Here is a 23,792-nt window from a genome sequence, read left to right as displayed (position 1 = left end):
CATCCTCTTCTTCCAGGTGAAACAGAAAGAGTGGCCCGTACAGGAGCAAGATGTTGACACCCCCACCAGCCCGGCAAACACCCCCCAGGGTGGGGACAGCACCCCCCTGGAGACAGGCGATGTACCTAAGGGTGGGGCTAAAGACAGCGAGGATGCAGCAAATGGTGCAGAGGGCCAAGATCAGGCAGAGGACAACCTGTATGAGCCTGTGGAATTCGGGGAGACAAACGCATGATGATGAAGAGATCACCCTGGCTTCCTAAGTATCATCATAACAATCCTACTGGGAACATTTCCCACAGAAAAATATTTTTGTGACAATTTCAGATTCTGTAAGACATGGTACAATTTCACACCATAAAATTACCTAAACGGTGAATGTTGTCCAGCACCCATTAGGATGGTGCTTACAGATTTCTAGTTATGCTGAGACAGACACTGGCAGTTTGGACTAAACCTAATTAACTTTTATGTCAAATATCTCTGCAACTGCCGGACATTTAAGTAATAACAGGTAGAAAAACACCATCACGTAGGACTTTACAATGACCAACAAGTTGAGATCTGACACTGAAGGTTAATTAGATTTTCCACATTACAAGTGGTGTCTTGACAAATTTAGTGACTGGTGGCAACTGTATCTTCAAAATCAAATACTTTGAAAAAGATGCCAAAATCAGTTTCTTTCTTCCATGCACCCCAAATGCAAACAAGTAACAAGAAATGCATATGTTGTTGATATGCCATCTCAATTACTGTACACAGCAACTGCTCTGGTGGTAATTAAGTACAAAATATGTAAGGGCAGATTTTTCATTCTGGTTTGGGAAAAATTCCTACCATGACTGTTACAGAAATTTTGGTATATCCACTTGCCAACATTTTTACCTGTAAAGATCATATTTTTGTGAGATGAGCAGACAAAATGTAATTTCCAGGGTTGCAAGATGTTAGAAACTAGACGGGATGGTCAGCACAGCAAAAATATGGGGTGTTCTTGGCTTGGTTGGGTAATAAGAAATCACAGTCTATATTTTGTATAATAAAAAAAAGGTAGTAGGCTTTGAAATACTTGGTGTATGTATAAAATTGGACCCATTTTAAGAATTAAATACAGTTCAATGAGATCATCAATTTTTTGTAAGAAGAGTATGAATATGCAACTTCATTTCTGCAATGAGACATGTATATAGCAATTTCTTACTTTCTGAAAACCAACTGAAAATATGACATTGCTGTTGTACTTCAGCTCCAGAATATTATAGAATTGTTTTATCAATGTTAGCTAATTTTTTGTAGAATTAGTATGTGGAAATGTGATTGGCCAGCTTTTAACTGTATAATTGTTGTAAAAAGGCACCAGTGCCATGTCATTGGCCAGGTTTTAATCAATTGTAGAACAGACATGAACATCTTTTAGGAAGATATCTATCATGAACTGTGAATGTGGAATCTTGACAGTGCCTTTGTCATGATCTTGTATAGTCTGAAACAGATCTTTTGTTGACCATTATTTGCCTCTACATTTCTGTGAAACATTCAACCATAAAACAGGATCATGTAGTTATGAATGTTTCCTTGTGGAATATCATAATCATATCTGTTCAAACATAGGGACATAGTGTGTCTACAAAATTCAACTACAGTATCTCTAGTTTATACAACATTCTAGAATTTATTAAGTGTGCCTGTGTGTTCTGCCATTTTTTCTAAATAATTAGTTTATGTGTAATGATGTAATTATGAAATTATTTTCATAATTGTTTCCAATTGTTACTTAATGCATTCAGACAGATAATCACTTCAAATGGCTATTTAGGATAAGTTTTGCAAGAAATTTATATGAAACTAGTGCTTTTTTTAGATGCAGAGCCAACTTTGCAGCACAGTTATGATAGTTTCACTGAGACTGCATGTAGCTCAGGGAATATTACTTGCCACAATTGTAGATGTCATAGAACTTGCCACCAGGAATAATAATTGTGCCTTCCAAAGTCTTTCCATGCAGAGAACTCATCAGAGACAAGTAAGCCCGTTCAACAGCTTTTGTTCTATTGAATGATAAAAATTATGAATATCAAACCGTACCAATCCTTGGCCAATCGGGAAATGCAATAGCTACTTAATTACCTTCTTCTATGCACCAAAGTTGTGCCACAACTTAAGACCAAACTTTCTTGGGGGACCATTAAATGTTGTGAATTATTAGTTATGATAAAATACTACAAGAAAACTCAATGTAATTTTAATTGACACAGGTGCCAGTGTATACATGTAAGCGAAAGTCAAAATTGATTTATCCATGATAAAATGAGGAAGGTTGTGAGTTGGTGTCATATCATATATGACTGTAACAAAATTTGGTTAATTTGTTTGGAAATATATGATTTTAGCGTGTTGCTTTCTTGCGTCTTGTATTAGGTGAATAAAAATGTTTCTGTACATTTCTCTCTTTTTGAGATGTCATTTGTTAGTTAGGTGATGTGGTTATAAAATCAGGCCATATAATATACCATTGTGCCATGAATTTGCTCTACACCCCTTTCATCACATGGACTCGTCTTTACTACATGTCAAAAATATTTGCACGAAAAACCACCATCTTGTTCTCCTTTTGGATAACCTCGAGGTTTAATAATTTACATGTTAGTTTTATAATTTGATATTAGTGCTTGAAGTTGATTTGTATTACCTATTTTGACTATTTTCATGTGTTTCTGCTTCTTACAACCTATTTTTACATCGTTAATTATTCTATATTGTTTCTTACAGACTACTGTCTGAGATGTACGTGTGATTTGTTGCACTTTTTCACAATATTTCTTTATAAGAATCTTTTCTTACTGGCTATAGAGAAGCTGTAGTAATTTCCTCAATATTGTCGAAAGGGGGTTTTGTTACATCGCAAAGGGTCGGAAAGTCCCTATAATATTTCTTTATAAGAATCTTTTCTTACTGGCTATAGAGAAGCTGTAGTAATTTCCTCAATATTGTCGAAAGGGGGTTTTGTTACATCGCAAAGGGTCGGAAAGTCCCCGGGACCAAATCTACAAGAAAGCATTTATGTCACCGCAAGCGTCTAAATCTGATTTTCTTTATCAAAGCAGGTAAAAGTTGGTTAAAGCACCGTGAGAAGGCGTCATCTGTAAGTAATTAAGTCACCATCCAATGTATGACTAACGAAATCTAATTCAACATCTTTTAAACTTTGATGTCACCTAATATTTTTAAAGCGAAGTCAGTCCCTCTGTAAAATTTAAAGTAGTTTTAATACATGTATAATCCATATTAGTTGCACAAAGTTTAATAGTAATTTCCGTTTCGCTACACTTTATCATGCTTTCATTTTTTTCGGATGACTCAGAAAATTACTTGTTTCATGCCCTTTTGTTGTTATGGTAAATAACATGCGCCAAAAATAGTTTTGAGATTTCGGTCCGACGTGATACTCATTTTAAATTGGGGTGACGCATTTGGTATCAGGACCCGTCGGACATCTTCATCATTACAATAGTCAAGACAACGGGGTGTGTCGACTCGCGCAGCTGCGTTCTGCATACTGTATGCGCAAAGTTTTAATCCTAACGAAAATTTTCAGGTTGTGTTTGAGAAGTGGTGTTTGGAAGAGGTGCACATATTGTGCTCAGAAGTTAAAATCTGAAATGAAATAAATAATTTGAAAACACGTACAAACAAAACCACCCCTGCATTCGTTTTTATGGTTTTCTCCAGCTTAAATTATGCAGGGAGAAGTTGTTGAACAGGTATGACGTCACAATATGTCGTTCCCCTCAGGACATCTCCACCTCACAAGCCGAGAGGAAGTGGTCTGCATGACACGACAGTAAAGAACGGAGAGCCAAACCCCGGGAAAAGCACCCCACCTTTCGGCGTGTATCCGCGGTTCGGACGCCCGCCGCCCGATGTTCACACACACGTTCGTGTCCAGTACGGTCAGCAGGGCTTCCAGCAGGGAGTACCTTCATCCCAATGACAGCAACAACGTCAACGGAATCTCCGGCTCATGTGAGTGTCCTTGTCTAGCTGGTCCCAGGTGTCATGTGACTTGGGCCAAGCTTCTAAACCACACATTCCTGCAATACAGAGATCCATAGGGACGTAAGGTCTGCAGACTGCGGCAGCGTCTGCAGATGAGCTAAGGTGACCATGGTCTTCCTCGGTGTTTGATGTGCCATGGGTGTTTGTCCAGGTGTGTCACTAAAACTCGCCTGAGACGTTTATTTTTTACCAGGCCTCCTTGTTAAAATGGCTGTGACCCTGTCGTGTCAGTTTGTGCCTTCCCATACAGAGAGTACTACGTGGGTTGTTTGTTAGAATATTGCACCCGACAACTGTTCTGATGAGTGAAATTTTGAGTACATTGTGATCACTTACAAACTGTTGATGCAGTCTGGTTGTTTTCTACTGCGTTGTTTAGTGGCAAACAGTAGAGAATAGCATCAAACCTTTGAACCAGACTTGGTACATCCACAAACAATTTGCAACTGTCACCAAAACATCTGTCTTTGAACTTAAGGGTAAAATTGGCGCAGCGATGGTGACTTGTTCGGCCACACGCCCCCTTGACCCCCTGACATCATCGCCACAATCTCGGCACGCGTCACGCCAATGATCACTTCCCAGAATCAGGATCTGTTCAGCACATGTCGTTGTACCAGTCTTCCACTATTTTTGTTCGTCTTTTATGTGTAATGGTTTATCCACTTTATCAGACAATGAGGGTCTCACATGTCCACGGTTACTTCTACCACATCATCGCGCAGAGAAAAGTCAGGACTGCTTTACCTTAATCCCAAACATCCTAAAAATGTAGATAGATAAGACTTTTCAACAAATGAATGACAGCAATCCTCCGGTCCAAATCTCATGGAGAATATAGTGTAAACAACATTGCGCTTGTGCAATGAAGGGCTATCCAGCAGCATAATGCAGATTACTGGGTCCATTCGTTAAAATTACATGGTTACGTAAAGCTAGGGATTACAACTAACCAGATACGTATTAGTATGTATGAAAGGTGAAGTTACATTAGTAAGTTATACGATAATACGTGTGTGCTGCAACTCGATATATAAAATAGCCCGTGCTAAACAATAGAACAGCAATTACGAGGAAAACATCAATAACACAGTTTCGTAAAAGTACAGAGTTTGAAACTGGATATGAAATAGCATTAATTCACAAAAAAACACAATGTTGAAACATGCAGCTAAAGGGCGATTTCGATTTCATGCTGGTAGCCTAAGAATCAGTACTTTGTACAGGGTCTCTTAGCTTAAAAATCAGACAAAATTAGCGACATTCATGGCATTCTTACATAAGAATTGCACTGACACACATCTCTTTGTATCATTTTGGGTATGCGCAGTTTGTTTGAAGTGTAAATAAAATAACTTTGTGGATATGCTTAATGGGACCTCACAGGGAACTGTACATACTGTACATACTGCACTAACGATGGGAATTCCGCTTTCCTTATTATGGGTTAAATAACGAGACAATAGTGTTGACAACAACACACTTCAGCATGAAAAGGTCACTGCGTGTGAAAGTCGTTCGGGTTCAGTGAACGTTCACAGACTTCCACAACAGAACTTATTTTTCAACAACAGGAAGATTTCCTCTTGGGGATTTCGTATTATCTACCGAGCTTTCCTATTGACAAGGAACCTTTACTGTCAGATTTTATTAAAGGTCGAAGCCCGAATCCGTACGCCTGTAACTACAGCCAATGGCAGCCTGGTCTCCTTTGGGGTCGACAAACGACAGGGCCATACCGCTTACTGATATGTCTATTATTATCTCTTTACCCTTATCACGTGATGTCGTCGTTAATTCTACTCTTGTCAAACTCGAGTCACCGATATCGATTATCTTTTTAGACTTTTTTTGCGAAGATAAAAAATGGGATATCTTCACGTTTCAATAGAGTTTGTGGGAGCGCACTGTCGAAATCGTGTGGTATCCGGCTTGATACAATGACTTCATTCTATATCTGAAACACGCCTTTAACCCACAAGAACCGTCCTTGAAATGGGGTGCAGTGACACGGAATTTAAATCTGTTTCTGTGACTCATATCATTGCAGTAAAGACTATCAAAGACTTTTTGTCGTGTTTAGTCTTTTTGACAATGAAATTTTGTATGATGACTTTCAGTTTTACAGTTACATCTACATCTCGGGCATTGTCCAGTCACTCCAAGATTTAGATCACATGTCAGATGTCGGTATGCAAGATCTATGTCATCAACCCCACCTACCTGTACCTTTGACCTGTGTGTGCAGGGTTTTGATGTGACGTAATCAGTCTCAAGAGGGCAACTTGAACAAACCTGTAACTTTACTCTTGTGCTGGACTTTGCCGAAAGAGAGAGTTATGATAAGACAGCTTGCTTCTTTGCATTGGTGTTTCTAGCAATGCCAATACATCTATATTATTTATAACTACATTTTATATCAATTGAACAATAGCCAGGGACCTACATGTTCGCTCTTTTAAATAAACCGTATCGATTTTAACGTTTATCTTTAGCGTTTATCTTTGAGACCGCTGTATTAACAGCAGACTTTCAAAGAAAGAGATCGATCCAAGGTGTGACAGTCAGAAGTAAAGGTTATAGTTTGTAAATAGTACATGACCTTTCGGGTCACTGCGCTTATCAATAGGTAACAAACCAGGGCTAAACCTGCCCTTCGGGGCACTGTTAAAGTCTACCTAATCGCACCGGAATGTGCAGAACGACATAGGCATCCCGGTACAGATCTGAATGTACATGTACACATTCTGACAATACTTAGTAATATACCGATAAGGTTCACTGATATTTAAAAAAAAGTCAAGAGGAAAGATGCGAGTTCCAAGCAAGATGAGTCGCTACGGAAAACGCTGCATACAGGGCTGTCATTAGCGCTAATGATCATTAGGAGTTTGTTCTGTCTGTCTAGCCGACAGTAGTGCGGTCGAACAGGGTGGAGAATCACAGACGCGGCACAAGCTGGGCAATCCCTGATCATTATCTCTCATTGTCAGATATAGATGATACTATGATACGTCTCAAGCATGGTGTTGTCTACTGACAAAATCAAAGAAGCAGTTGATAATTTTGCAAGACACAAGTATGCTTGCTTATTCAAACATCAATACGAAATTAAGCGGCAGTCTGACATTTATTGACTATGACATGCAATAAAAGATAAAGATTACATACATAAAGTACGATATAAGTATTTCATGAATAAACTAAAAACAAACAAGACTCCATCTTTAACTACTTCAGTGTGACACATGAATGCTTCAGGAACTTCAGTATGTTATCTGTTTTGACTTTAACTGGCATTTAACTTTTTCACAGACGAGAAACTTCCTAGCGAGAGCGGGACCCAGTCAGACTCGGCGTCCACAGGCTACAGCACGGGCAGCGTCACGTCCATGACCTCCATCTCACCCGTCCCCTCCCCGCAGGGCACCCTCACACGGCCCCGCAGACCCAGACCCAGGAGCGCCATGGCAGACAGCACGTTCAGGGGAGGTATGGGGATGGACGGATGGATGGATGGATGGACAGACGGATGGATGGATGGATGAATGAATGAATGAATGAATGAATGAATGAATGAATGAATGAATGAATGAATGAATGAATGAATGAATGAATGAATATAAAATTAATGAATACATGAAGGTTCTGGTTATTTGATTTGTTAATTGATGGCAAGAGCGGGCATCGAATGAGAGATTATGAGTTAGTGAAGAAGAGATGATCTACTAGCAGCAGAATGAAGTGAACAAGTGAAGGAATAGCAGAAATCATAGATGAGCAAGAGCAAGAACGGCAAAATAGACAAAATTAGATTACAGTACAGATGTCTACAGACTGTAGTTCGGTAAACTGGAGTAATGTTTTTCCACAGACAAGTCCCTCGATGGTTACCACAACGGACCCATCCCAGTTGACCTGATCGCTAAAGGTGAGAGCTTGGGGAAGAGGAGAATTGGTGGGGTGTGTCGGGTTTTAGTGACAGAAAAGGTCCCGATTCTTTTATCCGGCTAAACGACTAGCAGCAATGTAGCCGTGACGTTTTTACTGATCGAGCGAACGAAAGTCTAACATGCACAATATTCTAGCTCAAACATCAACACCACTTACTTGGACTGTGTTGCGAGAAATGTTAAGAAAAATGGAGAAGATTGCTTTTGTCCTCACTGTCAATACGTCTTTTTTGCAGCAGTTAAGGAGTTTGACTCCCTGAGATGGTGCTACGAACAGAACCAGAGACAGGTATGGGAGCTACGTGCCGACAGAGATACGTGTAATCTAGAGACAAACAGTACAGTACATGTGACAGTCGTCAGTGCCATCGCTATCCATGGCCGTCATTACTAACATCGTGTTACAGTTAACACAATCGTCGCCATCTTTATCATTGTCGGCAGTTCTCTCGACGTCATCATTTCCATCTTCTGTACTGTCGGCCACGTCATCATTTTGGTGACCTGTATCATCTTCCTTCTTATCTTGATCGTCATCAATTGTTAACTGCTAGTACTTAAAAAATGACAAGCAACGTCGTCCCATTACATGTAGCTTGTAACAGTTAAAGTAGATCGCACAAATGTAGTAGCAGTAGCACAATGAATTCGAAGATCACCAATAACGCAAATTGAAATGAAAAGTGTGATTTGACTGAATTTTTTGTGTCATTTTCCCCCATGTTTTGTATGTATGACGGTACCAATAATAATAAACGTATTTTTCCCTTGTCTTCTGTGTCTTTCGTGACCGCCAGTATATGGAAGTTGTGGGGAAGTTACAGGAAACTCAAACGGAGTTGAGCAAGTTAAAAAGAGGTAAAGTTATTTTTCGTTCATTGCTTTTTGTTGTTCTAAGATTGTGTATACCTGTGGATTGCGTATAATGGCCGTGAAGGTCGTTGTGCAGGAGTATTCCGAATTCGTGTGCCATGTCTGTCCATATCTGATTTTTGGCCCCAAACATTTACTCTTGGTGCTAGCTTATTGGTGGGTGGGTCATTTGAAGGCTTGTGTATGACTGTTTCTCTTTCCCAGCCTCGCGGTTCTTGGTGGATGACTACGAGACGATACAGACACAGCTGGAGGTGCAGGAGAGCTGCAGGATAGAGGCCGAGAGATACGCAGCAAAGGTCAGGGGTTGTTAACGTCAGCCAAAGGAGAAATGCAGTGATGGGCAAATTTTAGAGTATCTGAGGCCATAATAAGATAGATTATAACGACTATAGAGAAATGCTGCAACGTCCTCTGACCAGTATTTCGTACTAATACTGCGCAGGCACATTCGTTACGTTGTAGATCGTCGGATTTTCAAGCTGGCTGTGACAGAAGCAACAGCTGAAAATGGTCTATGACAGCCTTATCCATAACAAGAAAGCTGAATTTTGTGGGACATATGCACGACAATAATGACTTTGCTATTTGTACAACGAATGTGACCAGGCCCTTTCATATAGTTTTACAAATCGCACCATTGGCGCGCCCTGCTAATAAAAACCGGTCACCATGGTTTCCATGTATCATCTCCCCCCAACTTCTGCAGATGGTGCAGGAGAACAAGGTCCTGAAGCGAGTGAGCCAGGGCTTCCTGCTGGAGCACGGAGGGAAGGTGCCCATTAACGAGAACCGCAACGAGCCCACAGAAATCAGCCAACTCAACAGCCGGATATCTGGTGAGACCCCGAACTTTCTACAGTTATCTACGAGTATGGTATCTATGGTTATCTATGGTCAGAGCGGCGATCTTTTCACTCTGGTTGGTTTGTGTTGGTGGTTATCTAGTAATATGTAATATACCTGTCCTAGTAACAAGTAATATGTTTATAGTTTTCATTAGTCTTCGTAGAGAATATTTTGTGCCCTCGGAATTTTTTTTTATTGTGTCATTGTGGTGAAGTCGTCCAAGGTAATACCACCACTCGCGTTTCCAAAGTTATCACCAGATAGTCACCAGACCATCCTAGAGTATGAAAAGCTGTGACATCAATTGCAAGTAGTGAATACTTCAAGGTATTTCAAGATGTTTGTACTTATACTGTAAATAGTAAGGCCCTGGAGGAGGTTAATACTGCACTACTGACATAAAGCGGTCTTAGTCTGCTATCAAATCTCTGCAGAAATTACTTGACTTCGTATATAAATAGATATGTATGGTTCAGGTTACCACAGTTCATGAATGGCCAGGGACTCATATAGCTATGTATACCCTTGTGAAAACGTCTGTTTTTAGAAACAAGTTCTCGTATATGCTGTGGACACGCAAAAACAGGAACTTTTTTTTTTTACACAAAACCATTTTTTACACTGAATATATTCTTCAATCGTGCGAAACGTGAAAGTCTCGAAGCTTCGTTAGTAGTCTCGCATTTATTCCCTGGCCAATCAGAGAGCGCGGTTCTGCATAATGCCGCACATAGCAGATATGAATATGCTGAAGTAATAAGTCTGGTTTTCTGCAACACATTTGTGGACAAGAAAGGGCGTAGGCTAAAGAGAAGTAAGCGACATTGTGGAGTAAAATGGAGGGCAAGGATTTTCCGAAGTGGTTCTTCACGTCTATGTTTCGCACGCCGGAGTTGTACGTTTCCATCCAGAAGCTGGAGTATCACGAAGTCCACGTGACAGGTACAGGAGACATGGGTTCGTAGAGTTCTTGATATTTCCGAACAATAACCCAAATACATACGCACAGTTAAAGTTATCTATCTAATGGTGTAGTTCGGGGAAAACGGACAGATACAGTGTTTCTGATCACATTTGTTTGAATGAGAGTATCGGTGTGCTTGTATTGTGATGTCAGTTGAACAACACTGTAGGAATACCAGCTAGGGTCTGCCTGTTATACCAATCATTTGTTGTAGTTTCTGTCGTAGGACATGTAATTTCTGTGGACTCCGACACTGTAGGGAAAAAACCTAAATTTGCTTTCTGTGTACCTGTCATACATTGTAAGTGTATTGTTTCTAGCAAAAATATGATCTTGTGTTCTCTCACAAGTCATGGAAATCATTAAACACAGGGAATAATCAGGGAAAGGCAATTGCGTTAAATTGCGGAGCGCCTTGACAAGCAAGCTGTTGCACGAATAGCATACTATTATGTACAATTCATCCCCATCGCAAGATAAAAGCACATACGAGTATGTAATATGTGACATTGGAGGGACATTGCCTTGGTAACATGATCAGTCAGCTCCGAGTTGACATTTTCATCCGCTACCTGAAGTCCAAGATGTGCGCAAATGTTGCTAGTTATTATTAGCATGGCCGCCATTTTGGTATAGCTTCAAAATAACATTGTCGCATTTTATTCCAACGGATTGGCTATTTTGTACTTGTGCTAGGCAGTTCTACAACACTACATGAAAACATTCAATGTAGTTTGCACAGATGCTTGTGTCTGCCCTGGTCGTTATATCCTGAAGTATATCCTGATTTTCTGATCCTTTAAAGAGAGTTCTAACCCAGACTTCCTGCAAAAAGCCATATGTGGGCGTATTTTGTAATCCCGGCGCCATCATAGCAACAAGTAGATGATTGTTTTGCCGGTATGGCCTTGATATCATATGCAGAAACTGAATCGCACGTACAGCATCTGAATTCTTAGAATAGATACATATTGTATGAACTAAAAAGTTTTGGTTAAGACCCACTAGTGTTCCCTCCCACACATTGATAAAAACTTTCTACACAGCTTGGAACGAACAGGACAGAAGAGACATTAAAATTTCTAGAGGAAACATACATGATATTCTCTTAAAGATCGTTTTAGAGTGGTCCAATTTTCCGACGTCGTATTGCTGGTGGCGTAAAACGTTAAATCCACCCCTTTCCTTTCTTACGTAGGTCCTACTAAATATTACATTTTGTGGCCAGCAATTCATGGAAAGCCCCTGAGGCAAGATTGCTTTTCATTCTGGAGCGCGGTCAGGAAAGGTTACTGACCCTTTCCCACTGCTGAACCAAACATACATAGGCCTAGATTCAGATGCTCATGTGTTGAAATCTTATTTTCTCGTTTATTTGCAGCCCTAACCGCTATAGTAGGGAAGCTGCGCAGCGACTTAACGGTGGCCAACGACCGCGCACACTGCGCAGAAAAGGAAGCCAGAGAGTTCAAAGAAAAGGTAATTACGGACGTATGAAAGAACTTGGTTTTTACTAATAGTTTTAGGAAGTTCTCATTGAAGATTGCATAATCATCTTATCTAAGTGTGTGTTTACGTATTAAATGATTATATCTGAACATACCTACGTACAAAGTTAAGGTTAGAAAATGGGCATTTTCGTCTTGTCTATCTAGGTATCCTAGTACATGTAGGTCCCTTACTATTAACGCTAGAAGTTACCTGAAGAACCTAGAACCTAGCTGAAGTGATCACAGTCCCTAGAAAGTTACGATCTGTATTTGACCAAACTTTCTCCGTTGAATAAGACAGATGGGGTAGGTTTCTTCCCAAAAACACAAAGAGATGACACGACCAATGCCATGACAAGACGGCACCTATTTCGTATCGCATTTTATAAAAAGTTACGAGCGCCGGTAACATTTCCATTCAAAAGTTTATATAGCTTCCTTGCACATTTCTTTTATGTAACTTTTTCTTTTCCCTGTCCCACATTTTCCTCTTGCTTTTCCCACGTCATCAGTTTCCGTTGACGCACGGTTAGCAATTTAATTTCACTGCATGTTTCACTTTGAATAATGCATGCTTTATCCCACATTTTCCCTTTCGCTGCTCTCAGCATCGTTTCCCAACCCTGGTAAGTTTCACTACCAAAAAGTCAGTAGTACAAAATCACGCGGAGACACCATGCAAACATATAACGGATCCGTCAATTATTTACCGAATTGGATCAATCTGCAGGAGGTACTGTTGTGGTACTGTTCCAACTTAAACAACTTACGAACACAGAAACCGATGTGTTCTAATTTTTACAAAGATGCTTTGGTCAATTTCAGTAGTATGCGGGCGATTTTGGTAATATCTCCGTCGTTTCTGACAAAACGCACCGACGGGAAATTGGTCGATTAGAGGAAAGTAGTGATTCAGTACTTCACTTAATTCACGTTTGTAACAATTATGAGAATGAAATTCAGTTGGGCCAACTGGAAATCTGGATACACCTTCATTATTTACCGATTTTTGCCATCTATGTGCCGAGAAATGAGTTTAGTGGAGACCGGCGAAACTGGTCCTCCAGACGCGGGCGGTTTCAGCACCAAGGACATCACCTGACCACCATTACAAATATAAGGCGGGAATAATCCAGGCGTTCGTTGGTCCAAAGAACTTACTATGTGAACATATTTATAATTAGTCCTTATGAACGTCTGTATGGGCGTTATGGTTGGTGCAGCTACCCCGATGAGCGCATTTGTTTCTCAACATTTGGGCACTTTCTGCTAACAAAATATCTAGTGCAGATGTCTAACCAAAACTCAGGTCGCGTGCACGTCTAGTACTCCTAGTATTCCTTGAACATCCACCTTACCAGTACTAGTTGTAATATTTCATAAGTGTGCGTGAAGTTGATTTTGATGTCATTTTGCAGTATCAAGAAGAACGGGCGGAACACGATGAGGCAAAAATACGGGTGTCATCCTTGGAAGAGGTAGTCAAGAAATTCAAGCGGGGTAAGTGCGACTCTGTCACACGAACAACGCCCTTACTCTGTCTGTTGCTCAGAATATTTTACTGTAGATTGCTGCTATTCTAGAAATATTCCAATTTGAAGAAATATTCTGTACTTAACAGAAACTCCAAAACTCGATATTTCATTAAGTATTCGATCTCACGTAAATGAGAGTCTGTAGTTAAAAGGGTAGCTTACCTTTCAATAACCGACAAACTATAGAGGTTACGTGAACTATGACTGTTCTGTAAGTGTTTTTTTTTCATCCTGACATCCACAGTGTCCACCATGGTTGTTGAGGAGTATGAGGATCTGCAGCAGACACTGGAGGTGGAGAAGGGCTGCAGGATACAGGCGGAGGACTATGCCTACAAGGTGAGAGAGGGAAGAAATGAATGGGAGAGGAGCTAAGCAGAAGGAGTCATGAAAGGATAATGAGGAGAAATGAGGGATGTTGTAATTGCTTACAGTATGATCTATGGACAATCATTTTGTTTTCCAAATGTTGTTTTTATTGTTATATTTTATGTACAGGATATAGTCTTGAAAATTCTTTTGTCCATCTACTCTTAAGCTTGATACAAACGTCTGCCCTTCACAGATTCGCAAGGAGAGAAATGCCCTGCGACACAAGAGTGCCATTTTGGAAGGTGGAGTGACCATGGATGACCGGCTGATAACTGCGCTGGACAGAGTGGACTCTCTGAGTAAAACACTGGAGCAAGAAAGGCACCAGTTCAAACAGAAGGTAGGAATTACAATGCAATCTGGACAATTAGTCTTTGCTTGTAAATACCAAATAGTTGCCTTCCCATCTTTTTCAAAACTGTTATGCCTTTTCCTACCACTGCATGTACTTGCAGTGGCTCCTAACACCATTTCTTTCTTGCATGTCTTACTCTCATCAGCATTAGCACTCTGAAAACATTTTTTTTGGCTTACATGAATTGTTTTTAATCTGCTTCTGTCCATCTACATGTATAACCCATGTCACCTTGCACCACCTAATTCAGATACGTCGCCTAGAGGAGGAACTAACAGATGTGGAACGTGTTGAAAAGGTGGGGATATGGCTGTGTAATGGTGTTTTGTACCAAAGTCATCTAACTTTATGCTGCCTTAAGTGCCTGTCACAAATTTTGTGTAACACATTTGTTCTAAGTATCAATAAGTCCTGGTTGCATGAAAAATAATAGTTTTGACCATTTCATAGCATGGTATATCCCCACTCTTTAAAATGTAATGGGTTTTAAATATGATTCTTCTTAAGAAATATCATTCACTACTCACTAACAGTATCACTAACAGTATCAGTAACTCACTAACACTTCAGAAGGATGACAAACAGGATTTGGAACACCAATGGATGGCAAGGGGTTGATCTTATGATTCAGAGATGACTGTCATGAGACCACAGTATGCCACTAGACATGTGTATGAGTGCTCAGTTTTCCTGACCGGTGTGTTTTCCTGTGACAGGTCCGTACATTAGAGGAGCAGCTGGAGAAGTCAGGTGACACAGGGAAGGTGGACAGATTACAGACCAGCGTCGTCATGGCAACAGAAGAATCCAGCCAGATGGAGAGAAGAGCGAGTGAAGCCGAGTCCAAGGTCAAGGAGCTGGAGAGGGAAGTTGAAGAGTTGAAGAAGAAGCTGGCAGCACCTCCTGCAGCACCACCCCCTCCACCACCACCACCCCCACCACCACCACCCCCTCCCCCTCCACCTCCTAACCCCATGAAGATGTTTGGCAACATCCTTGGCAAGAAGAGGCCAGCAGGGCTGCCTAAGAAGGGTTGGTGTCATGTTGGTCTGACGTGTAGATATCATATGAGATTCTGTGGTTTCAGGAGATGTCCATTGTGTAATCTGAGACTTTCTCTTTCATGATAACTCACTGTACCTCTTAAGCAGGTTTCCCCCATACTAACACCCTATCTCTGAAAGAACTAACTACCGGGTACTGAAGTTAACCTGAGTCTAACAACAATCCTGTCAATATTATAAATCTCAGTTTTCAGGTTTTGACACAGGAATCTTACAGCTAACTTTCCATAACTGTTTCCTCCCAGATGACCCTCGTAATGCAGCCATGGCGGAGATGATGGAGAGGATCAAGAAGGGAAACATCGCCCTGCGCAAGACTGGCCTCATCCAGAAGGACAAGCCCACAGCCATTGTTGATCTACAGAGCATGCTGGTAAGTACAAATGTACTAGGCTGTGCCTAAAGGCATGTTTCACTATGATTATATTAGAGGCACACAGCCCAATTTTTTGCATGATTGATAACTTAAATTCTATTCTCCCCACAGAAAAAGACAACACCCCGTAGACGGCCGAGCAAACTGTTCACAATAGATGAAAACATGGACGAAGCCACCAAACAGTTCATGAACACCATGAGCAGGAGAAGAGCATTGACAGGTTTGTTCTCATGACCATGATCAAATGTTTAATTTTTTTGATAACGGAGGATAACATTTCAGTCTTACTCTCTCCATGCTGATTCCTGCTATGTAACCAAACATGTTTCATTGATATGCCCTTAGCTGAAAGAGAGTTAAGATTGAAACCTGATTGCTTTATGTGTTACTGCAGACAAACAAACTGGTGGGAAGCAGAAGAATGGTGAGGACAAGACACAATCAAGGTAAGAGAAACTTACATTCTGTATAGAGTTCACACAACCAATAGGGGCACTGCTCTGCAACTCTGGCATGCTTTTAGTGTTTTTACTTCCTTTGTTGGAAGACTTAGCAGTTGATATTGTGAGCATTGTATTATGTATCACTCTCATTTGTTTTTGCTTTATATAAGCAAGCTCCTTGATATTTAGTCTAATACAGACTAACACATTTGTTTTTGCTTTTAATAGCTGGTTATTATTACAGTAAAGGTTAAGTTTTTAGCATTTGCTTTCTAAGACATGCATGACTGTAATTGCACAGCTTGTTGCTGTTCTGCTGCTTTGCTTGCTGCTTGCTCACTTATGCCTTCCACATTTTAGTTCAGCAGCTCTGGCCAAGTCACGCTTCTGACACTATTAAAAGAATGTAGATGGTGAGCCAACACTTTGCTGCTTATATTATTTGCACATTGTAGTTTCTAATACTGGCAATTGCTTTTGCTTGCTTCCAAATATTTTGAATCTTAATTAACATTTTTAATATTCTTAGATCTGCAGTAACTGCATATTGATACAAAATTAGATCTATTACTTTGGCACTATCAAGATTTCAGGTATAGTACATGTCCGCGTAGTCTCCATTGAATATAACTTATACCTATGAATTTGATGGGAAATTTTGTGTCTTTGTCTTTCAGTGACAGTGAGGGAGTGCGTCGTACAAATTCAAATACCAGGGGCAACCTTCATGACTTTGTGGACAGTTTTAAACCTAGATAATGGAACTGCCAATGACGATGCTGACACAGCTGCTTCAATAATATAGTGCAGTTCTGTGCTGTGCTGGACATGTAGGGTTTTTGCCCCAACATTACATGACATGTCCTGCAAAGATCATGCAGTGCAGTTTTGATGGCATTTCTTGTCAAATTTGACTATTATTGCCAATATTATAGCATCTAAGAGGCACTACAACGAAGCCATCATCCAGGGACAAGCAGTGGCCAGTGCAAACCTTGGTGCAGTCTGTACCAATATTTTTGCTCCCTCCTTCAATGATTTTTGTTGAATTTCTTGTGACTTACTTACATCAACTGAGTCCTTCCTGCTTAAAGCGCTCATTAAAAAAAAGCCCATTTCAGTTCCCTAATAGTCACTGGGAAAACATGAAATATCTGTTCCAGTGGAGGGAATGAGGATTCATTATCTAATATAGCAGAACCAGTCCTAGCTAGTTTGAATGCTGTAAATTTATAATTGCCTGTATTATTATGTATAATTTGGAATGAATTTAATAATAAGTATTATTGACTTAGTGCAATAGCTTCTAGACTATTTTAGAGGATACAAAAACTATGATGGGGAAAAGTGTGCCATTAATTTTTAAAAGATGCATGTTTTCTGGTAAATCCCAATTCATGTATGATATTTAAGGCCACATGTAAAATCCTAGAAATGGCATTGGCTAACAATGGAGACATAATACTTGCTGCTTTTAAATAATTGTTAAGAGTAAAGAGTGAGTGAGTGAAAGAGTATACAGTGTAGTCAATAAGCAAAACTTCCAAGTTCATCAAATTTATTTTGGTTTTACAATATTTAGTCAATGGTGAAAGAGTTGACTGCAGAGTTGTCAGAATAGCACAAACAGAATTATCAGATGTTTCTGTTGGATTTTTCTCACAGAGAAAAAATTCAATCAAAAATGGTCACTGGTTGTTTTTAAGCAGCAAAGGTGCAGTATGATATATAGAGTTGACATGCAAAGGGCTTTATCTCAGACTTTTTAAGTGTCTTATGTACAAAATCATCTATTACTTATTGGGTAAAACTTAAATTTGGAATGATGCAGATGTAGGCCCAAAACATCTGCTTGGTAGCCAATATCCTTGGCAAAAAGCTTTTTGGAGAAAAAAAAATAATTTTGATGATCATTACCTTGCTGTAAATATATAGATGTGTAAAGTATATCACAAAATTGTATATACATCAGGTTCCACTCTAAGGAAAATCATGATAACTAATCATAGCTTGCTATCCAGAGTAAAATTTGTCGCTGTAACAGTCAACTTCCTATTTATTTTCAAGTCTTGTTTGTACGAAGCACAGAGGTTCATATCTGCATAGAATACCACACTTACAGATTGAAATGATTGACATATCGAACCAGGTAGAGAGCCAGCCCAATATTGGCTAAAGGAACACTAAAGTCAGGAGGAGGCTGTTACTTTGTGATAGAAAATAACCCACCCCTTCCCCATGTTAGTGCTCCTTTCAGGGTAGCTGTATGTGTCCTGGTTTACCACTTTCTCACCAGAAACAGCTGCAGGGTAGATCGACAGTTATATAACACTTTCTTTTCTGGGGTCACCAGGTGATTACAAAAGAGTCTGTGACCTATATTGCTATTTCTGTATGTTTGTTATGAAATATGTCCAATATTTGTCTGGTATCGGATACATGTATGTCTACAAGCATATGGCTGGTACTGACAAACCTGCTCTGTGAAAAGTCTCAAGGCGTAATTTGCCAGTGCCTGCAAAATGAGAGTCCTGTGACCATGGGGTTGAGTGAAGTACACTGATTCAAAAGTGGAGTATGCATTACAAATTGATACTTCATCAGTGGAGCAGTACCAGAAATTATGTCAGAGTGAATTACCCTGCTGTTCTATTAGGAGCTAATAGACGTAACCTGTTAAAGTTTCAATTGTAAAACGTCCTTGAGCTGATATAGCAGATTGACAGTCTGTTGTTAGCTGGTATGAACCTGGATGTTATGTTATATCTAAAGACGACAGGATGTTTTAGTCCTCAGAAGTGCTGTAGATCCTTTCAACATGTGTGCCATACTTTGCAAAGGAAGAGGGAATTAGCATTTCTTTGTTCTCTGAAGGCATTTGAGCCTATATCCCATCTACATCCCTTTTTCCTAGTAGGTCTTCAGTTTGCATGTGACTTGGGTTTCCAGTGATAGACATCAAATTTGTTCATCTGCGTCTCCTCTTTTCTTCTGAAAAATCTAAAAGCAGTGTGGTTTTGAGTACTCCATCCACATATTTTTGCAAGGGAGGTCAAAGTTACAAGATTTTCTCAGTGTCATATAGTAGTGTTCTTGCATTATGAACCCAGTGCAGTGTTTTGTATCTATACTGCTTATTGTACCAAGTCTATTATACATGTATCTGTGTACTACATGTTGATGTGTTGGTGGGCTTTGTGAGTCCAAATGGTCTGGAGCTGTAATAAAGGAGAGTGACTTTGATCTGTGAGTGTGTGAGATTGTTAGTTTGTGCTATTTGTGACATTAACAGGGTAATGCAAAAAAGTTGTGGATTTTTCTTACTTTTTGCCTGTGCCAGTAAGTCTGAAAACATTACCATACACCAAACAGTGAAAATTTCATCCTTAAGCAGTATCTAAAAATATTCAAAACAATATCAATTGTACACCATATCAGTATTTCCATAGCTGTCAATTTTACTAGAGAATATTTCACAAGTGTTACAAATTCACTAAAGCAATCCAACCCATACTTTTGAACATACATGTACATGTACAATGTAGTCTAACAATTCAATGTAATTCAGAGGCACCAGCAACAAGTACATGACTGTGCATTTCTACAAGCTATACTAAGATCCACTTTCCTCCGATTGGGCATATATACAGATTTTATATTTTAGTGTATTTTCAAATTTAAAGTACACTATTGTGTGTTGTTAAGTATCAAATATGTTTTGATGATCCTTCCAGGAATTGCTTCCTGATCTAAAAGATAACATTTCTTTCTCAGTTGCAAGTCCCAAGGCACGTTGAAGTAGCCTGTATAATGAGCAATCCCATGTTTCTGTTGTAACCAACCACACTATTCAAGTTTGGCATCCATGTACCTGATTCTGTGCATTGGTCACTGTAAACTAAATGACTTGTATGTGTGACAATAAATGATGACAGTGAAGGACAATAAAGCTCAGGTAGCAGCCTCGCCCTCCGGCTCCTCAGGTGGGGGAGGGGGGAGGATGTTGGGGAACCTGTGCTCCTCCTGAGGTGTCAGTTTGTCCTGATCTGCCAGCTGTGCCTCGATCTGAGCCAGTCGGTTGTACTTGGCCACTCTCTCCCCCCTCCCCAGCCCTCCAAACTTGGCAAACTTCACCTCCAGTCCAACAGCCTGCAATAAAAGGAAAGGAAGAAACTGGATCAATTTAGCAAAATGACATTCTGTACTCCCAGACTGCCATATGGTCATGAACAATTCTTCAGACTGCAAATGATGAAAACTAAAATGTGTTAATGTGCATTGTACAATCTATATTCTATACTATACAATAGTATGCAATATATACTGTACAATATAAACAAGGAGCTTCTATTGAAGAAAACCTACAAAAACCTGATGTTCTTTTCTTTTAGCCAGGAACAATTCTTTTTGCCTGTCTTACCAGATCTGCCAGTGTAGTGTCAGCTGTGTCACCTTGACAGGCAGCCAGCACCACCTCACTACCACCATCTGTACAGGGCAATACAGCACGTGGAGGTCAGTAGTAATACATCAACAGTACTGGTAGCAATTTGTTCATTTTAGTGGGTGATGCAAAAGGTACCGGTATTAAAAAAAACAACTCCTATATTGCTTTTTGATAATTGCCACTTTTTAAAATATTAATGAAAGATACTGACCTACGACAAGTTTGGCAGCATCCATGACATCGCTGACAGTGGTGAGGCTGTGTAAGGAGAAGACTGCTGCACTGCTCCTGGTCTCCTCCATGCCCTGCACCAGGAACTTCTCAGTCCGTGGGCACACCTGGTCACCCATCAGGTAACACTTCTCACTCACTGCCTCTGTCAGTTTCACCCACGCTGTCTTCTCCTGGGTAGGAAAAAAGGGTAATAGGACTTATTTCCAAGATCATCATTATCATATCTTGTCATGCCAGATTCCAAGATGAGCAGCAACTGGCTGGGATTGAAACATCCGACCATCTTGTCCAGAAGCAGGGTCACTAACCACTACACCACGATGCTACTCAAGTGGCGTAACCCTTGATATGCACTAGGCAAAGTCATTGTCAGCAACTAAACTTTATTCTTGAGGTATGAAGAATTGGGGCATTATGCTAATTTTTAGTTTACCATAATGTGTGATTCAGAATAAGATGGTCTTGTTCTTAGTAGTGCCAATGGTATTGCTGTTGTCACTAAAATCACCTGAGAGGTTGATATATATACATTTGTACATCTTTATCACTATGTGCTAATTATAAATATGCATCGCTGAGTCATAAGTAATAAAATCCTAGATCTGAACAACTGATGGATGCTACCCCAAACACCATTAAGCACTTGGAGATAAAGGACCACGGAGGAGACGTCCACTAATAGACTCTCCCAAATACTTACCATAAACCAGTGGTATTGTCCAGTGTGGGGGTGTACGGGTGTCTTATTACTGACACTTTACAGTGTAGGACAATACGTGATGACAACTGTCCCCTCCACCTATAGTGGGAGGATCCAGGTAGTTCCCACGGGAAAAGAAACTCTAAATGGGTCAGATGAGTGCTGATTTTGTGCACCTGGTCTTTCCTTGTTATTGTTGGACATTGCTGGGAACATTTTGAGAACTGCCCAGCCTTCCATGTCTAGTGTTACAGTACAAGCAGGGTGTTAACATGGGGACAAGTGACAGGTAACATAGCCAGGCTATTAACCCTGATGTTAGATTACAGCACTGATAACCTCCATGTACCCTATATAAGGCTGTACAATCTTGATTCTGTGGCTGATATCCAAGCATACATTAATTGCACTTGATTTTACCTGTTTCCTTTCTTTAAGAGGAAATTTTACTGGTCTTGCATTGACAGATGGACAATGTAGGACTGCAAATGGAGAACTTGCAGCACTGAGCCCTTCATAAAAGTAATGGCAGACCAGACAATGTGTCATAGTTGCATGGAAAAAATAAACATAAAGAGAAGCATCCAAAATTTTTGCCTACACATCATCACACGTACCTGCTTCCTGAGGGGGTCGATGAGTGCAATGACACCCGGGTAGCGGGTCAGGATGTCATTGTAGAAGTCCACCATATCGTCAGGGGTCTTCTGAGTTCCAGTCATCACCTCATACTTGCCCTTTTCCTACATGCCAATTAAGATGTTAGGAATTGTGCAACAATCTTGAAGCTGTGGAACAAATGATATTGATGAATCATAACAAATGGCTACTTTTGACGCCCACAAAGATGCTTTTGCAGATTGAAAACAATGAAACATCAGATGCCTATAGCAGCGGAATTCCTCACCAAGCACTCTAAGGATGAAAGTTAGCAGTTTTTCTTGACTCAAGAAAAGTGCTTGGTGAGGAATTCTTGAGCCTGAGAGTGTTTAGATTTATCTCACCATATGTCAAGCATGCACTTACCCTCCCCACCATCAGGAACCTGGCATCCTTAGTGGCAGTGGTGATGGTGGAAAGCAAATTTTTCATCACCTATAATATTCTTATCATGATATCATTGGTCTGCTTTTGTCCCATATCACATTGCTAGGTCACTATTTACTACAAGGATACATATAGCAACACATTTAATAGCCCACTCTATGGAATCTTGCAATATCCTCAATTGCGAGGTAAATTGAATCAACAGGTGGTTGTGAAAGACAATGAATGAAAACTGCCTGATCTGACAGGCTGTTTAAAGATCACAATGGAAGAGGGCTCAATTTTTCCCTTTCTCCCTGCACATGTTTTAACCTTTTCCCTGATGAAGGCCTAGTAATACATCTCAATTTCTACAGCTTGCAGTGGAGGTTAGCAGGAGGGGTGAACTAGTTTTATATTGTGACCTCACCAGTTCGAACATCTCGTGTGCAGCACAGTTGATGGCCATGTGGACATCCTCGCCCGCCTGCAGCTCCAGCGCAGCCAGCGCCTCCTGCACCAGGTCCAGCGGCTGTTCCAGCTTGTCATACTGCGGGCAGTACGCACCCAGGTCTGTCGTGTTCCTCGCTGTCGGCTGGGGGGGGGGGCAGCATGGGATTACAAAAACGTTTTATACCATTTTCACACCGGATGGAGTTAAATGTTTCCTCAAAGGGAGTATAAACTTTCCTATTGCTGTTTTATACTGGTTTGTAGGGCATTTTTTGGTTGGCTATACCCAATATTTAGCCTGTTCAGAGGGATCTCTTTCCAAGACTCAAAGGCAGAAGTATCCATGACAGATATGCAGACACCTGTAGTTGATGGACCAGGTGCTACATGTAAGTGACTGTGACTAATGCTACTCTAGCAGCCATTTCTCAGAACAGGTGAATGGTTTATGCCTTCAGGATGGATTTCACTAACTATTGCTTAGTTGCTGGAACACCTGTCGAGGAAAAATGTCGTCTGGAGTAAGATATTCCCAAAGGAGTAATGGCGATAATGTACATAACAGAACTACTGACACCCATCCTTGTTGCTGTTAG

General features: G+C 40.3%; 3 protein-coding genes across 7 annotated transcripts in view; 2 read left to right on the top strand and 1 right to left on the bottom strand.

Moving 5' to 3' along the window:
• Positions 1-332, top strand: part of LOC109475559 (shootin-1-like) — a 41,262-nt gene extending 40,930 nt beyond the window's left edge. Inside the window, exon 18 of the mRNA XM_019776227.1 lies at positions 17-332. Coding sequence (XP_019631786.1) covers positions 17-235 — 219 coding nt within the window. The 3' untranslated portion in view covers positions 236-332. The remainder of the gene's footprint in view (positions 1-16) is intronic.
• A 2,798-nt stretch (positions 333-3,130) lies between these two features.
• LOC109475597 (shootin-1-like) lies at positions 3,131-17,280 on the top strand. Of its 5 annotated transcripts, none has more exons than XM_019776298.1 (18): positions 3,131-3,145; positions 3,796-4,026; positions 7,375-7,551; positions 7,934-7,990; positions 8,249-8,301; positions 8,810-8,870; positions 9,090-9,184; positions 9,595-9,724; positions 12,080-12,177; positions 13,607-13,688; positions 13,968-14,062; positions 14,289-14,435; positions 14,701-14,748; positions 15,167-15,482; positions 15,760-15,887; positions 16,002-16,113; positions 16,288-16,339; positions 17,014-17,280. In XM_019776298.1, exons 2-18 carry the CDS (start codon positions 3,924-3,926, stop codon positions 17,093-17,095), a joined length of 1,836 nt encoding a protein of 611 aa, XP_019631857.1. In that variant the 5' UTR covers positions 3,131-3,145; positions 3,796-3,923; the 3' UTR covers positions 17,096-17,280. The 5 variants fall into 5 exon arrangements, with proteins under 5 accessions (XP_019631857.1, XP_019631859.1, XP_019631858.1 ...); XM_019776301.1 differs by lacking the exon at positions 3,131-3,145 and adding an exon at positions 16,697-16,749 and having other exon boundaries at positions 3,769-4,026; positions 17,014-17,109; XM_019776299.1 differs by lacking the exon at positions 3,131-3,145 and having other exon boundaries at positions 3,768-4,026; positions 8,252-8,301.
• The window catches only part of LOC109475598 (enolase 4-like), an 18,394-nt gene continuing 11,878 nt past the window's right edge, over positions 17,277-23,792 (bottom strand). Inside the window, exons 9-13 of the mRNA XM_019776302.1 lie at positions 23,174-23,338; positions 22,335-22,460; positions 20,995-21,187; positions 20,757-20,824; positions 17,277-20,485 (exon numbers count right to left, since the gene is read on the bottom strand). Coding sequence (XP_019631861.1) covers positions 20,288-20,485; positions 20,757-20,824; positions 20,995-21,187; positions 22,335-22,460; positions 23,174-23,338 — 750 coding nt within the window. The 3' untranslated portion in view covers positions 17,277-20,287. The remainder of the gene's footprint in view (positions 20,486-20,756; positions 20,825-20,994; positions 21,188-22,334; positions 22,461-23,173; positions 23,339-23,792) is intronic.

Source organism: Branchiostoma belcheri, unplaced genomic scaffold (assembly GCF_001625305.1).
Source record: "Branchiostoma belcheri isolate BF01 breed outbred unplaced genomic scaffold, Haploidv18h27 scaffold34, whole genome shotgun sequence".
NCBI classification, from domain to species: domain Eukaryota; kingdom Metazoa; phylum Chordata; class Leptocardii; order Amphioxiformes; family Branchiostomatidae; genus Branchiostoma; species Branchiostoma belcheri.
This window is presented reverse-complemented; position numbering and strand designations above follow the sequence as displayed.

Excerpts from the sequence above, each read along its gene's own strand:
- LOC109475597 (XM_019776298.1), top strand. The coding sequence starts at position 3,924 with ATGTTCACACACACGTTCGTGTCCAGTACGGTCAGCAGGGCTTCCAGC. Across the intron at positions 13,689-13,967 it reads AGTCAAGAAATTCAAGCGGG|TGTCCACCATGGTTGTTGAG; the intron begins GTAAGTGCGACT and ends TGACATCCACAG. Across the intron at positions 15,888-16,001 it reads TTGATCTACAGAGCATGCTG|AAAAAGACAACACCCCGTAG; the intron begins GTAAGTACAAAT and ends TTCTCCCCACAG.